General features: G+C 33.9%; 1 protein-coding gene across 3 annotated transcripts; it reads right to left on the bottom strand.

Moving 5' to 3' along the window:
- Positions 1-2,572: 2,572 nt before the first annotated feature.
- LOC130967809 (peptidyl-prolyl cis-trans isomerase CYP37, chloroplastic) lies at positions 2,573-15,595 on the bottom strand. Of its 3 annotated transcripts, none has more exons than XM_057892821.1 (14): positions 15,342-15,595; positions 14,982-15,257; positions 13,624-13,713; positions 10,867-10,962; positions 9,340-9,447; positions 9,159-9,208; positions 8,835-8,934; positions 8,646-8,699; positions 7,490-7,648; positions 7,251-7,373; positions 6,794-6,843; positions 6,600-6,706; positions 6,168-6,307; positions 2,573-3,284 (listed from the first exon to the last, which is right to left on the bottom strand). In XM_057892821.1, exons 1-13 carry the CDS (start codon positions 15,531-15,533, stop codon positions 6,267-6,269), a joined length of 1,446 nt encoding a protein of 481 aa, XP_057748804.1. In that variant the 5' UTR covers positions 15,534-15,595; the 3' UTR covers positions 2,573-3,284; positions 6,168-6,266. The 3 variants fall into 3 exon arrangements, with proteins under 3 accessions (XP_057748804.1, XP_057748805.1, XP_057748806.1); XM_057892822.1 differs by having other exon boundaries at positions 2,573-3,267; XM_057892823.1 differs by lacking the exon at positions 2,573-3,284 and having other exon boundaries at positions 6,163-6,307; positions 6,492-6,706.
- Between the last annotated feature and the right edge of the window lie 1,338 nt (positions 15,596-16,933).

Raw genomic sequence — 16,933 nt, 5'->3', positions numbered from 1 at the left:
AGGATATCCATCCTCCACCGGAGACTTGAGGGAACTGATTCCAAATAGCACTTCCTTTATCTCATCACGCTTGAGATTAGCTTCCATAATAGTCAAGTGTTCGCTTTCCATAGGCGGGTATGTGAGTGTAGTATTTAGCTGAAAACTTTCTTGTTGATCTTCAGTGTAAAGGTCATCAAAAGGCTTTATTGCTAATCCTTTCAGACATTCTATATCTTCACAGCATTTTCCATCACTATTTCGTAATTTTACTATATGGTTCTTCCTTCTTCTTATCAACTTTTTTGTATGGCAAAATCTTGTATTGCAATCACCCTCTGTAATCCATAGCTGCCTTGATTTTCGTAGCCATAGGAGTTCCTCCTGCTTCAATATTCTCTCTAATTCTTCTGTGAGTTCTTTCTCCAACTGGTATAGAAATTGATTGTTGCTATAATCTGGAGATTTTTGTATCCTATTCAATCTTCTAAGAACTCTCTTCTTTCTTCTGAACACATCCCTAAATATATCTTTGTTCTATTTCTTCAAATCATTGGTGAGCAAAATTAGTTTTTGAGACAAACCTTATCCTAGTTTCCAAGTTTCATTGATTACCTCCTTGTATTATGACTGAGTCTCCCACATATTCTCGTATCTAAAAGACTTTTCTCCTATATCCATTCTAACTGGTATAGTTTTTATCAAAAGGAGGTGATGATTTGAGCTACACCTCGGGAGTGTTTCAACTCTAGCATCCGGGAACATCATTTTTCATTCTTTGTTTGCAACCGTCCTGTCAAGCCTTTTCAAAATTCTTTCCATTCCTTCTCTCTCTACCCCCTTTCATGTGAATTTTGAGCCTACATATCCTAAGTCAATCAGATTACAGTCACAAATCCATATATGGAACTTCCTGCAAGCATTCATGGTTCTGGTACCTCCCCCTTTTCTTTCTTATAAGTTTACAATTTCATTAAAATCCCCAACTAAAATCCAAGGATCTGTCATACCTATAGCAATGTCCTGAATATCCTCCTAGAGTTGTCTACGAAGCCGCTCTTGTGGGGAAGCATAAACCGCTGTAATGTACTAGTTAGGATTGTTCATTACTTTAACCCTCATGTGAATGAATTGTGCTTGTTTTTTAATAATAGAAATCATCAAAGAGGCATCATCCCACAGCACCCACACACTACCACTGAACCCCACCGTTCTTCCACGCATGAGAACTGGCTCCCAATTGATTGAATCACCTTTTTTGCTTTTGTTCCACTGCATCTTGGCTCTAGAAGAATAGTCACATCCGACTTATACAACCTCTTTAGTTCTTTGAGTGTGCGAACCGTTTCTCTGTTCGCAATACCCCTTATGTTCCAAGAAAAAATATTCATAAAAAACTAAAACAAAAGGATATAAGCACAAGATACCCAACGAATCACAGAAAATCAGATCAACTTCAGACCATAAGCCTATCAGAAAATAATCATCTCCTCCACTATTTGTGGAGTACTCTCTTTTCTATTGACCTCGATATGGATCTTATCCTTTAACAAACTCCGTTGGCCCAAGTAAAGAAAGTACTTCTTGTGATATGGGCCCCTGTGAGTCAAAAATGGGAATGGCCCAATTGTCTTGGCAGTGTGTAGATAAATTTTGAAGGTGATTATTTGTTGGCATTAGCTTCTTTGTTTGTTTGTCCTCATTGTTGCATGAAAAAACTGGTGATTGGGCTTTTGATGACTGGTTAGTAATGTCAAGGTCCATTTGTTCTTTGTTGCTTTAATGACTCTAATTTTTTTTAACTGGATTTACTAAGCTGGCATTTTTCATTGTTGGCTCCGTATATTTTGCTTTAATTACCTGATTTTTCTCCTTTTGTTTACCCGTGTCATTTTTTTCAATAATCTGTGCCTCATCCTCCTTTTGCATCCCATCATTTTAGTCCTCCTTATAATTTGTTTCCTCATTCTGTAACACGGAAAATCTAGAAAGATTCCCTATTTTCATGCATTCCTTCATCTTACCACTACCTCCGTGATTACTTCCATATTCTCCTATTCTCAAGGTTTTTTTGCCATGTATTGGCTTTTGCACAATCATTCAGGGCCCATATGATTCCTCTGAGGCATCAATGACCTTTTTACCCTTATCCTTTTTCGTAATTTCACTGCTACCCCCTTCTTCAACGTCTTTCTCTCCTCCTTTGTTTTCTCCATTGTTGATAGCATTGCTTTCGTTTTCATTTGTACCTTGATTCTTCTTTTGGTACGTATCTTTGTCGTGTCCCACTCTTCCACAATAAAAGTAGACTTGATGCAAACCCTCATATTCCACTGCAAGTTTCACTCTATTGATCATGTAATGAGAGACCAGTGGCTTAGCCAAATCTAATTCCACACAAATTCTTGCATATTTACCCCTAGTAACGTCAGCCATATTGCTATCAACCTTGATGGTTCTACCAATGATGTTGCCAATTTTTTTTTTAAAATTGGCTGATGGTAGTATTCAATAGCAACTCTCGGCAGCCTAACCCATGCTACAATAGTATTAATGGTAGCTAAGGCTGGATTAAACTCTGGTTTCCATAAGCGAACAACTAAATAGTGATCAAATATTTTTCAAGGACCCTGCATAATTGCATAATCAAGGTCTTCTGAATTAAAGAAACTCACAAGAAAATAGTCATTTTCTAGGTCTATCACCTCTAGATTGCCATGCTTTCCCCACATTGCCTCCAATCTTCTCCTCATCACCATCAGAGAGATCCTTCGGCCCATAAGCTTCACTATTAGAGATTCCCACCACTATTTCCTTAGCTCCCTCTTAATGCGCTCTCCTGTTACCAAGTTATACAGCCCATTCGGCATTTTCTTAATAACCAATTCATCCTCTTCCTCCATTTCTTCATTTTCCTCTGTTTTCGCTTGGTTTGTGTCTCCTTCCATTACCTCCTCTTCGCCCCTTCCAGTTTTTCTTTCGCTTTTTACCATGTCTGCAAAAAAGCGTGTTCTTTCCTCCTGTGTCATCTGGTTTTTCTTTGCCGCTACAGGGACCATTTCGACGTGGGCCTTCCTATGTACCACATTATTCTTTGCCCCTTCCTCCATCCAATTCGCTGAGCATGGGAACAGAGCTCGTATGCCAGAGAAAACATCATTTGCGTTGGTCTTCCTCCTTTTTTTCAAAGATCTCTTTTTCACCTCCTCCCTTGGTCCAGGGGGCCGAGAGGTCCCACCCCTCACAAAACCACCTCACATTCCCCTTACCGGAAGAATGAGATGAGAACTGCACAAGATAAAACCCTAGTAGAGCAAAATTGGGAACTTTCAATAAGACTTGAAAAATAAGCGTAAAAAAATAGAGCGGAAGATTTATTATTGGCCTTTGTTGCTTTGGCATCAAAAGGCAGTTGGCTCGTCCAGTCTATTTAATAAAAAAAAAAGTGCCATCCATTATGAGCTTATAATTAACGCTTAATCCTCTGACCGTGATAGTACCACATCTGAAAAGCTATTATGCACATTGCTCCTGTCAAGGGATTGTCTGAAATGACTGCTTTCTCACCCCACGTGTCAGAGCTGTGCTAAGACACATGAGCATCCATACCTATGGATGTTTTTCACTATCCCTTCCAAAGACTATAGTTATCAAAACTGAACCAATAATAGAACCGATTAAACTATTGATTTATTAATTTATTAGTTTAATCGATGAATTATTGGTTGAATCACTAGAACCAATCTTATGTAAATAAAAAATGTAAATTAGTCAAAAATCTAAAATTAAAATTTAAAATACATATCTTCACTAATATTTTAAAAACAATCAAGTTTAAACAAATTATAATCAATAACTTATAATTCGATTATTATTAAATAAGTATATAAAATTTTAGTATTTTTTCATAATATTTTTTTATTTTTTATATTAAAGTATTTTATATTTATTATATTATTACATATTATATATATTTATTAAAAAATAATATTAATAAATAACATATAATCATATCATAAAAAGTAATTATATTATAATTAATAAAAATATTTAATATTTTTATTCATACATGTTTAATAATATTTTTATTAATAATTATGAATAATAAAAAAATAATTAATTTAAATATAAGTGAGGATAAACTTAAAATAATATCTAAAAAATTATTGTATAATTTTACTATATAATTAACAATTAGTATATAAAATATTAAGGAATAACATAGTGCAGTGACAAGGAAAATATGTAGTAATAAGGAGGACTTGAGTTCAAACTATATTTTCATTAATTTTAGAATTTTCTCTTAAGTAGTTCAGTTTGACCGGTTTCTACCGATTTTCGCTGACTTTGAACGGTTCACACCGATTCTTGTCGTTACACGATCTAGAGACTAAATTAGACCGATCAAAAAATCAGTTCACCTATTTTTCGGTCAAATCGATCGGTCCAATTCGATTTTTATAACTATGCCAAAGACGATCCCAACCCTAAATTTTAGGGATCAATCATGAACGTTCCCAAATCAAAAGAAGTTTTTATATTAGTGATCATTGGTGGACTTAAGTTTGCTCATGTCAAATTTAGTGTGGATAATATTAAATCTATTGAAACTTTTTTAGACTAAAATGAGACATTTAAAACGTTAAAACCAAATTAAAATTTATCTTGAAAATTAAAGACCAAAATAATACTTTAACCTTTTTATATAATTAGAAATGCTAGTTTATATTTTAATATTAATAAAATATTAAAGGATAAAGTATATTTTTTGTCCTTAAAATTTACTAAGCTTTAAAAATACTCCTAAATTTTATTTTGGTTAAATTATACAGTTGGCCCCTACACTTTTAGTGAATTGTCCTACACTTTAAAAGTTTATAATTGGGTCCTAAAGAGAATTAAAATTTATAATTTAGTCTCTGTCGTTCAAAAAATGTTTGATTTAATATAATATTCTCAACATATTCGCTATTTTAAATATTTGCTATTTTAAACATGTGAACTACACATGTTTGACAATAGGAACCAATTTGCAGTTTTAGTGAAAGTATAGGGAACAAATGTGTAATTAAACAATTTGAAAATAACCAAAAATTCTCTAAACGGCAATGGTGAGCCAAGGTGAGAGAGCACGGAGGTTGTAGTGCTATTTCAGAAAATGAGAAAGTGAGAGTGAGAGACAGAGACAGAAAACGCTGAGGTTAGGGTGCCATTTTAAAAAGTGCCCTTTTTAACAATTTGAATGTTAAGACCAAATTAAAGTCTATTTTAAAAATTAAAGACCAAAATAATATTTTAACCTTTTATATACTTATACAATATTAAAGGATAAAATATATTTTGTCCTTAAAATTTACTAAATTTTAAAAATATCCCTAACTTTTATTTTGCTTTAATTTTGTCTAAAAAATTTTCGATTTACATCAAATATATCCGTAACAGCTAAATTTAAAAAAATAGAACTAATCTAGTAATAATACATACCAACTATTTCTAGTTTGTTTGTGTTAATAATTGTTCTTGTAAAATTATTACTGAATTGATCCTAAGTTTTTTTAAAAAATTAGCTGCCAGGAATATATTTGATACAAATCGAAAACTTTTAACAAAATTGAATCAAAATAAATTTTAAAAATGTTTTTATAACTTTTAATAAATTTTAAGAACAAAAAATAAAATATAAGTTATCTAATATTAAAATATTATTAGTCATGTACAAATTGACATTTTTGTATTCACATGCTGTGTATCAACTTTATAGTTTCTATCCCTTGTACCATTAGAGCAACTCCAATGATAAAATAAATTGGAACCTAATTCAGACAAAGATGACACTTCTGAAGTGGTAGAAATTCTACTCAAAGAGACTTGTTTTCTTTCTACTATAACCAATAATATATAGACATGTGTTAATTAAATTAAAAGAAATTAAATAATATTTTGTTAATAAAATTAAAAATTCTTTATATACATGTATAAGATGACCGTTACATAATATGTATTAACTTTATATATATTATACTTTACGTATATAATTAATTATCATAATTATTAATAAATTAAATATGATTTAATTATTTAAATAATAATTAATTAAATAATTAAATCATAAATAATTATGCTAAATTAATATTAAATAGTATTATATTAAATATTATTTAAGTAATTTTACAAATTAGAAAACTTACCAAAAGCACTTCCATCCCCACCCCTAACTTTTGTTGCTACTGTCTTGAATGTGTCATCGTTGGCGCATATCGACCGATGAGAGTGCCAATGTCATCTCTTCATGACCGAGGAGGAAGTGAGGAACCACTGCATACTTCCCCTGAAAAGTGAAACAACCATGTCCATATTATTGTATTACGTATGATGCAATACTTTGGACTTGCCTAACCAAAATATATAGACAATTTTGAATTTTTTTTTTTCCCTCCGCGTTGTCAGGAACACTTCCACTTTACAACATATTTCAACCATCTCATTTATAATGAAGTAACTTAGAACACAACCTGAATCATGAAAATCAGGCTGGTTCCATTAGCGGCATACATATGGTATTACAAAAGAATGAATGATTGTTCCCTGCATGGGCAAAAGACCAAGAGATCTAACTTAACTATCCTTTGGCAATACAAGGCGGTCTTGGCCTTCGACAAGCTTTGCAGAACGAACAATATCACCAGTTTTTATCTGGGGTAGGATATCTCTCCCATTAGTCGTGTATCTGCATATTTTAATGGCATAATAAACAATGGAGGACAAATTTGACTCTGAAATTGATTATATAGCAAGGTTACAAGTAGGCGCTTACCCGAAAACCGAAAATTGTCCTTCATCAAATGATATCCCTCCCAAGCCAGCCTAGAACAAAGAAAAAACTTACACGAAATAAGGAATGAATTCAGTGGGTAAAAAAAGCAACTACATCTAGAGAAAATCTTGAGAGCCAACATTGTGCAACCAACATTTAGCTTAAAGAAGAAAACATCTGAAAATCTTGAAAACAAGAACCTCTGAAAACTCAATTAGAAGAAACATCCGAAATCCAAACTCAACAAAAATTCATTTTTAGTAGATTTAATACTGGGTTTGTTTGGCAATCCATTGTAGTATTGGCTGAAATTGGTTGTTATAGTGTTGGTTCCCTACTGTTTACTCTTGCATCTAAGCAAAGCAATTCAACTTCCACCTTTCACTAATATCTTGACTTTTATAACAGAAGTAAGTAAATCTAACGGATGCAGGGGGGAAAACGACGGATTACTTACACTTCGTTTATCATAGAGATAGAAGAAAAACTGATAAGGCGATGAATACTCATCAGAGACTTCATTATGCGCCATAGCTACTGCCCCGTAAACAGATAGAGGAAGAACTGGAAGTTCTCCATCCTTTTGCAATATTCATATGCAAGAAAACAAATGAAATCAGTATCACAAATGCCTGTCAAGTCATGTCTGCTGCAAAAACTCTCTACCAAGATATAAAGGTTAAAATAAAATCGTACCTGCACACTCAGCGTTGTTTTGTAAAGGGGCTCGAATTGTCCAGAGGGCATTATTTCCAAGGGAACACTGAAACCACTGTTCTTATCAGCTCCATTATCTGATAGGATAGCTTGGTTGGAAGTGCTGAGCTTCGCACCATCATAAGCTCCATCCATCACCTGAAGGATATATAACCACTGTGAATGCTATTTCCAGCAGATTGTACAGTCCATTAATTTAACATTTAAAACACCAAGACTTGAAGAAAGGTAATGCAATATAAAATTTCAAGTGCACAAACAGAGCTTCTAGACTCTGGTCAAAAGAAATTCAAAATTCCAAACAAAAGGACAGGTTCAGTCCATGCGAAAATTTCTGTAACATTTGCACTCCGGCTTTGGGTTAGGGTCTTAAAGCAAAGATTTTGGTTCATTTCCCATCTAATTATTAAAGCTAACTTTTACACTTCAAAATTATACATATAAAATCATTTATGCACTTCAACTAAATTCAACTTAAAAGTTCAAGTTTTTAGTAGAAATGGTTTATAAGATGGTATGAGACTCTATGATCAAAAAGTCTAGAGTTCAATCTTTTTTGTCCAAATTCTTCTAAACAAAAATCCAAATTTCAACATAAGATAATAAGATATGGGTTGGCCTATGCATGGTCCACACTTCAAGCCCAAAATAGGTTTTTGCATTAAGGGACATAATAAAAACTTGAGCTTTTAAGAGAGATGATTTATGATAAGGATAAATTTTCTGCACATTTAATACTCAAAATAAAATAAAAATAAATAAATAATTCTGAACAAATTAAACATGGTATTCAATCGAATGCAACTTCTCCTTACACGGAAACTGTTACTAGAGCCGTGGCAAAGGTTGAGCATTTGGAAGCCACTCTTTTTATGTTTAAACCATTAACCCCATAGACCAGGATTAAATGGATGATTTAAGAAACCTCGAGTATTTTTCTCAAGAGACATTAGCCAAAGATACAAAACTATTCAAGTAAAGAGCATTCATTACTTATTTATTGCACTCAGAACTAGAAAAACTGAATGGATTAATCATCAGAGATGACGAAAATCAAGAGTGGGAAATGTCGTCTTTGCCAAGGAATAACAATCGACAATATTGATAGGGCTGAAGTACTGCTCAACTACCTTACCAGTTTTGCAAAATTCCCTGCAGTTAATGGAGCAGAGTATCCATCAATAACAACCTGACATCAATGGTTAATCATGAAGGTTAATCATATATGAACAACTGAACCAATTTTTTAAGTATGTTGTATACGTATACCACCTCTTCTGTCAAACAGCTAACCATGGAGGAAAGCATATGGAGTGAGTTATACCTGAATGGTGGCAGTTTTTTTTGATTCACCACCAACTGGAGAAAATGTTGAACCATCTCCTTTCTCAATGGTAAACTCAACAGTTCCTCTCCCTGAAAGCCTACAACAAATTTTAGAAAATATTGATTTTCCTCGCACACTATCTAATTCCCCAAAAACATGAGCTATGAGTGAAGTGTTAGTATATCATTTTTTATGTTACTCTGTCAAATGACACAATTTATGTTGAAATTTTAAGAGGTGAAGTGCTAGAACTCACAAGCATCCACTACAAAGGATCTATATACCATATCTAGGTAGTGAAATTTCAGAAGAGATACTGACCGTGGGTATTGCACATATTGCTGTGGCAACAAGAAAGATATTCCTGGTGCCTGTTGGAACAATATCAAATTCAGATTATGGACATGCTCATACTGCTGTTGTGCATAAATGCAGCTATCTTTTAGAAAGATCAACTAAATATTGATTTCAAGATATTATCATATTAACTAGCAGGGCCTGCCTGTAATAACTCTAGCTCTGCTACAGTATCTAGTGCAGAAGCAAGGTTCACAGATACTTTATCTGCATCCTGTTCCTTTATAGATTGTAGAAGTGCTTGCAACCCACCCTGCGAAATATTCCCATCATTCAGATAGATTCTAAAAACATAGCTACCTATTTGAGATGATATGTGAATTATATAACATTAAGAAGATTTCATTACCAAACAAAATGAACTGAAATCACTTGAATAGGCAAAATTTCAGAGTCTAGTGATTTAAACAAATACTTTTATTGCATCCAACAAGTTTTAGGTGCAAACACAACATGTACTGGTTTCAATGTTTCCACTTGTTATTTTCTTTGGTCTCCCTTTTCTAGTTATTAAGCTGCAGCACATTGAGATATTTACGAACCTTCTCTACACATGTCCAAACCACCTAAGGCAAGATTCTGCAATTGTTCTCACAATAAGTGATACATCAACATTTTCTGTAATACAACCTACTAGGAAATAAACCATATTCTATTGAATCCATCATGTGATTAGGGTGTGACATTGAAAAATAAGGATCTTAGGAAATAACTGAGCGATAAGTTTTTGTTCTTGAAACTATGCATCTATTGACTCTTTAATGTGTCTATATATTTCACAGCTGGCTGTCTCTGGAAAGGAACCCAAGAACGTAGGTTATTGGCCACAAATATTGTTCCACACCTTTTCCACCGCAACAATTTTCTTCAAATTCAACACATGTATTCCCATTCCCATCTTATCTGAGTGTATTCAACCATCCAACACCTCTACATCTTTGTAACATTTGATTGAATTTTATTGTGTCATCACCTAACATTTAATCACATACAATATAACCATGTAAAGTAGTGTGGTAAAATTCTCTTTAATCATGAGTGGTACTTTTCAATCACTTAAATCACTTCTACATTTCAACTATCCAACTTGAGTTCTATAGTTTATTATGGATCCAAGATACTTAAAACATGCGACTTGTGGTATATCTTCCCCAATTTTCACTTCTAAGTAGGCTTTCTACACACCATATTAAACCTACAGATTATATACGCTGCAGTACATTACTTAAACTAAAACCATCTGCCCAAATTCTGTCTACTTCTCATTTATTTCCTCTATTATAATCTTATTGGGACTATATCATCTCCAAAACCTATGCATCATGGAATCAGTTCTTAAATTCATTCACTAAGAATGTTTGAATTTCACATTTATTGTTTCATTATTTGAATCCTCTTTTGAGGTATCCAGCATGCTTTTGTCTACAGACACAAGTTATATTGGTAAACAAGGTTTATGAGAGAAGCAATAAAGGAAAAATGACCTTAGTTTCAATATATGAATTATCCTCTAGAATATATTCTTGAAGTCAATTCAACTGAAATCATACTATTTTTGGTTTTTTTCAAGAAGGGAGGCTAACAAAGGAATGCTGGTATTTGAAATGCCTAAAGTCATAAAAATATATACATACAATCATATATTCTAGAAGTTCTCCATTTTCTGAAATACCTTTCCATTTATTAGAGATGCATGTACCAAAGAACCCTTTTCCTTCAATTCTGCTGGTATACTTGCAAGTATAGACTCCTTTTGATCTACTGCTATCTGAAGCAAGGCAGACAATTACCAAAATTAGAAGCCATCGTGCAAACATTATACAGGATGAGGTTATTGTCAAACTAAATAAAATATAAAAAAATACAGGGAGATATTCTAAAGCAGTAAACACTACACAAGTTCTGTATTCAACTTGTGAAGTATTCAAGTGCTTAAGCTATATACACCAAGATTTTAAAAGAACATAGGCACACCCTAATTTGGGTTTCGGTCCATTCTGTTTAACAACTAGAAAATTTAGAAAATTTAGCCAACCAATCGTACTCCTTGACCAGCACTTGTCCACCAAGCAACAAGGTTTAATATTTGACCCTAGGCAACACCAGCCAGACAGCCATGATAGCAACTAAGCAAATAGCAACACCAACAGAAGATGATGCAGTGCACCAAGCCAATCAAATTGGCAGTGGCAGGTACCATCACCAACAGAAACAAAGTAGAGCAAAATCTTCACATATTAAAGTAAAGCAGAGATGAGAATCAACTAGAAGAGGGAAACTTCCACAAGACGGTCTGGATTGGATTTGTTTAACTTATGCAAGATGGGCGTGAGTCACTACTTCTAGTTCCTACAGCTAATCGTAGATGCATATTCTAGCTGCTATCTCTTTGGTTAGGCCGACAATTAGACTACTAGAGTTTACTTCTAGCTTTCTATAGGGGTCATAAAAGATGGTAACTCGGCCTGGGCAATCAACCAAACCACCATTTTCAAGCAAGCACGTCAATCCCAATTCTTACCTGCAATTAGAACCTGGGAGCTAAATGTATCACATCTGACAATGTGAAGTGCAGCTCACGATTTTAATAACTTTGGTCATAATGCATATACACCAAGCCAACAATCATCATTCATCACACTCAGCAAGAATGTAACCAGAAAAATTTCCTTGACTATAGAGCAATTTAATAAAATAACAATTAAGTACCAGTTTCCTATACGATGACTTGATAATATGCTTGATTTAGTGACTGCAAAGCTAATTTTCCCTTAAATATTGTTAATAGGATGTCAAGAAGGACATCAAATCTAATTAGATTCCCCGATTTCTTTTATGAACCTTTTCTGTAAATAGGATTAATTGTGATATTCTTATCTTTTTAGTTTAGCTTACTTTTTAGGAAGTTTTATTATTAGAAATCTTGCCGCTATTTTGGGCTAGAATTTTCCTGTTTTCTAATTGTTCCTATCCTCTATAAAGAGGATGTATTCTATACATTCAAAAAATACACAATATTCAAACACTTCATGTAATATTCATCAAAGTGGTTATCATTAAATCAGAATTCAATTGGGAGATGAATGGAAAACATCATTCACTACAAAATTTAGGGCTCTTGAGTGCTCGGGATGCCATGAGAGCTCACTATTTCTGTGCAATTTCACGAAGATAACATATTGCTTTCCGGCAATACATTGGCAGAAAAAATTTTGTTGTTTATTTAGATGATACAAGCATTTAAAGCCACAAGAAAGAAGAGCATGCATCTTACCTTGGAACGTTCTTGGAGACTCTAATGGCATAAAAGCTCTAAATTAAGTTAAGAATGAGTTCTTAAGTGATCGAGTAAATTTCTTGGGTTTTACTATCTCTTCTAATAGTATGGATGTTGATCCACACTGTCCAACAAAATGTGGAAGTTAGAAGTTTCCATGAGATGGCAAGCTTCTATAGGCCTTTCTTTGGTGAAGTGGAGAATTGGGTGAAGAGTGAAGATTCTCACTAGATTAATATAGGACATGTGCATTTTCTTTTTTTTTTTCTTTTTTTTTTTGACCTTTACTGTTATAAAAAGAACCATACTCACTCTTCATTCAAAAACACTCTTCACCATAGTATTACCCCAATTTGTAACTTTATTGTACAGAGAGGACTTGCTGGACATTTTGGAAGAGATCTACTACTTTAATTGAAGATCGTTTATATTAGACTCTACTAATGGACAATGATGAAAAAATTAGATACAAATGTTGTATATGTTAAATTTCTGAAGAAACAAGACTCTAGTTATAATAGAGATCCAGTCACTAACATAGTTTAACTCTCACTTGAAAAGTCATTGTTTTGATGCAAGTGTCCAATAAGTCCAGAAGCCTATAAAAGTATATCTTTTGCTGTTTTTTCAACTAAAAATTAGAACTCTAATCATAACAGATTTCTATCCAAGAAAGTGGACTCCTCCAACACTAAACTTTATCTCATTTACTTACCCATTCTATTTGCATTAATACATTTTAGTATTTTACTGAATCCTTAAATGTAAATAAAGCTGTCATCTACATCCAATGAAGTAGTTATTTTTGCCAACATGGCAATAAGTAATTGAGTGCACATATAGAACTTCTTTAACTATCAGTACATCAAATTAAAATTAACAAAACAACATTCACAAAGACAACAATAACAGCAAAGCCTTATCCCACTAGGTGGGTCGGCTATATGGATCAAACTATGCCATTGAGCCATATCATGTTAAAAATAACACTTAACAAAATAATATTCACAAAAATCCATAAAAAAAATCATCGTCCACAAAAATCTTAAGGAATTGAATGACGTTTCTCATAAAGATTAGATAAATTAGCTGTCATCAGAAATAAAAGTAAGGAAAGAAACCTCAGAGGGAAATATTTAAACCTTTAAATACCTTCAATGCTTTCTTCACGTTGCCCTCCATTGTTCCATATGGTTTCCTCTGTGGGATCCTTAACAAGTACGAAATATCTTCCAGAGAATCCTAAAATCAGTAAAACAAAAAAATGCACATTGCTGACAATTAAAAACTATGACAAACATGTATTTAATCTTCAAAAGATGCGACAAATATCGACCTATGTTTAGATTGATGATAATGGATAAGTAATTAAGTGCAGTGGAATAGAGTCCAAGTCTCCAAGAGAGTGAAATGAAAAGACCAACGACAATATTTTTTCAACTCTATTGTTTAAACAAAATAATAGTGTCTTTAGCAGTCTTTGGATACGAAGGAAGGGAAAAGAGGTATATACAAGATAGCAAAGAGTCGAGAAAGAAAGAGGAGATATTTGAATCGAGTTAAGTGCATTAAGGACAAAGATGGTGAGGTTTTGGTCATAGAAGAGCGTATTAACGAAAGATGAAAGGGCTACTTTCACGAGTTATTTAATCTGGCATCATTTGATTCATGTAGTCAATCCCACCTAGTGGGATAAGACTTTGTTGTTATTTGTTTTTGTATTGTTTAAAGAAAACAGGATTCTATCCCCGACATTTTGAACAAACAAGGAATAAGGGATTTTGGTGAAACTTGATAGGATCACATTCATAACTAACCATTGCATTCCCTTGGTATCATTCAACAATATAGACAATAGAGTTTCAATATATCCCTCTGAACTCTATTCCATTTCACCCAAAATCACTAATCCAATTGTATCCTTAAAGTGTGATTGACTTCAAATAGAATTCCGAAAATTTAATGTGACATTATACTAAGTAAATTTTTTCATATCAAATATGTTCTTAAAAGTAAAAAATAAAAAAGAAAAAAAAAACGTGACAGCACTTCATATAACTTTGCCACAAGTGCAATTAATCAAGGGTCGTTACTACTACTATATATACTCCAGTTCATTATCAACCTTTTGCTCATGCACAATATCTATAAAATTAAGATAAAAAAATTATTACTATTTTTAGTTTCTCAATTACAGTTCCAAAATATTGATATAATGAGGCAGTTTATCTAGTTATTAAATTTAGTTGGAGTAAATATTCAATTCCGTCCTTGAGATTACAAGCACGATTCAATTTAGTTGCTCACATTTCAGGTGTTCAATTTAGCCCGAGACCATTCTTTGTGATTCAATTTAACTCCCAATGTTATACTTTGTATTAAATCACCAAGAACAATCTAAGAAACTAAGTTGAACATCCTGAAAAACAATCGTAACTAACTGAAATAGACGAATACAATTTCAACGATCAAAATTGCACATTTGCTACAATCTAGTAAAAAAGAATAACCTGAATGGATTTCATGTTAGCGTTTGCAGGAATAGCCCTTCTCAAAGCAACTTCTCCGGTTCTGGGAACCTTGGTATCCGGTGAATACAGAATCGCCATTGCAGAAGGTGACAGATACGACCCTGAATAATCCCATGGTCCAACTAAAGGAAGCAAAAGAGTGATCTGAACCGACACAATTATGGCGGGAACCAAATTCTTCAACTTCAACTGCTTCACAAAGTTAGCTTCTGCTGCTACTGATGCTGACGTGTCACGCTGGCCTGCCACCAGTTCCTGCAAGCACCGGAACACAAAAAGCTTCAGAGAATGCGGAACAAATTTGACAATGCAAGAGAGAGAAGTGCACGTGACGGTGACCTTTGCGAGCTCGATGGCCCTCGCAAGGTGGTTCTTGGAATTGGAGAAGCACGTGATAGTGGAAGAAGGAGAACAAGCGGGTCTGGTGCGGTAGAAGAAGGAACGGGTGGTGGTTGCTGGAGAGAAGGATGAAGAAGAAAGCTCGCGAGTGAGGGAAACGGTCAGGGAAGAAGAAGAGAAAGAGAGTGACATTGTTGAAAAGGTGCAACCTTTTGCTGTGGTGATTGCGTTTGAGCGTCTAATCCATTAGAAAGAAGAGGACGACTCGTGTGTGTGGAAGAAGGAACACGTCCTCCTGTGGCTGTCGTCGACGTGGATGCGCAACGACGTCGTTGCCAGTTTCCTTGAAACTGAAGTATAAAATTACTAAAAAATAAATAAAATAAAGTACAAATTACTAAAATAAAATAATTGAATTTTAAATTTATCAGATTGTAATTTTTTTACATGTTTGCAAGGTTCTGAAAATTTGATTTGATTGGTCGGTTCGATGGGATTAATCTGGAATCGGTCATCTGATCTGTTCAATTGATGTTCAAAATTGACCTGTAAATAATTGGCCGAACCAGTAGTTAATCGATGAACCGGTTGAATCGGTCTAGTTTTTTAGAGAGCCGATTTTTTACTTAGGCTTTAAAACGGCGTCGTTTTGATCCTTAGGGAAAAAAAAGCCCAAAATCTAGAGCAAACATCCACCAGAAGTCCTAGTCACCACCTTCTCCATCATTGATTTCCTCTCCTTGGTCACCGACGGGATAGACCGTGGGTGTCGTCTTCTCTCTCTCTCTCTCTCTCTGTGTGTGTTCAAACTCAAGCTCCCTCTTCGAGCTCTCATGTCGTCGATGCTTCTTCGCCCCTCACTGTGGGTCGTCGCTGTTCCGCTCCTCACCGTTTTTGCTGTCGCCCCCTTCTCTTCTCCTCTGATTTTAGGTAACTCTGTCTCACACACTCTGAGCTCATTCTGTCTTCACCGTTCATCTTTTTTCCAACTAATTTTGAAGATTCTGAGTTGAGTCTGTGTTCTGAGTTTGAAATTGGACCAAAGCTACTGGAATTGTTTGAGACAAGATATTTGCGCTCTATCACAGTAAATTCTACTTATAATTCAAAATCTTTCTTTTCCTATTGTAATGCTACCAAAAAAATATCAATTGATTTTTACTAATGTTTTATTTAATTTCTTGATGAACAAATTGGAATAGGGGCATAGGGCTTATGGTATGCCAGCAATTTGCTGAAATCAATGGAATTTGTTTCCAAAATTGACATTACGGAGAGGCCGGGATTTTCTTGTATATGGTTCTCACTCTTACCCTAAACTGATAACAATTATTTCGCAAATGTTATTTCTCTAATTACTTGCTCGAGTGGAACATATATATAGGGGCATAATAATAAGCCAAGGTTCATGAAGCAACACCATATTATATAATAAGATGATTTTGAGTATGGATTCTAAATTCAATTTGCTTAAATTGGATTATTTAATTTGTTGAATGTTGATGTGATTCTGAGTATGGATTCTGAATTTAATTTGTTGAATATTGAATTGATTCTGAATTTAATTTTAGATAACTATGTCTTACACTCTC

This window comes from Arachis stenosperma, chromosome 3 (assembly GCF_014773155.1).
Source record: "Arachis stenosperma cultivar V10309 chromosome 3, arast.V10309.gnm1.PFL2, whole genome shotgun sequence".
In the NCBI taxonomy this organism is placed as follows: Eukaryota; Viridiplantae; Streptophyta; class Magnoliopsida; order Fabales; family Fabaceae; genus Arachis; species Arachis stenosperma.
The sequence above is the reverse complement of the archived record's forward strand: the minus strand, read 5'-3'. Positions and strand labels throughout refer to the sequence as shown.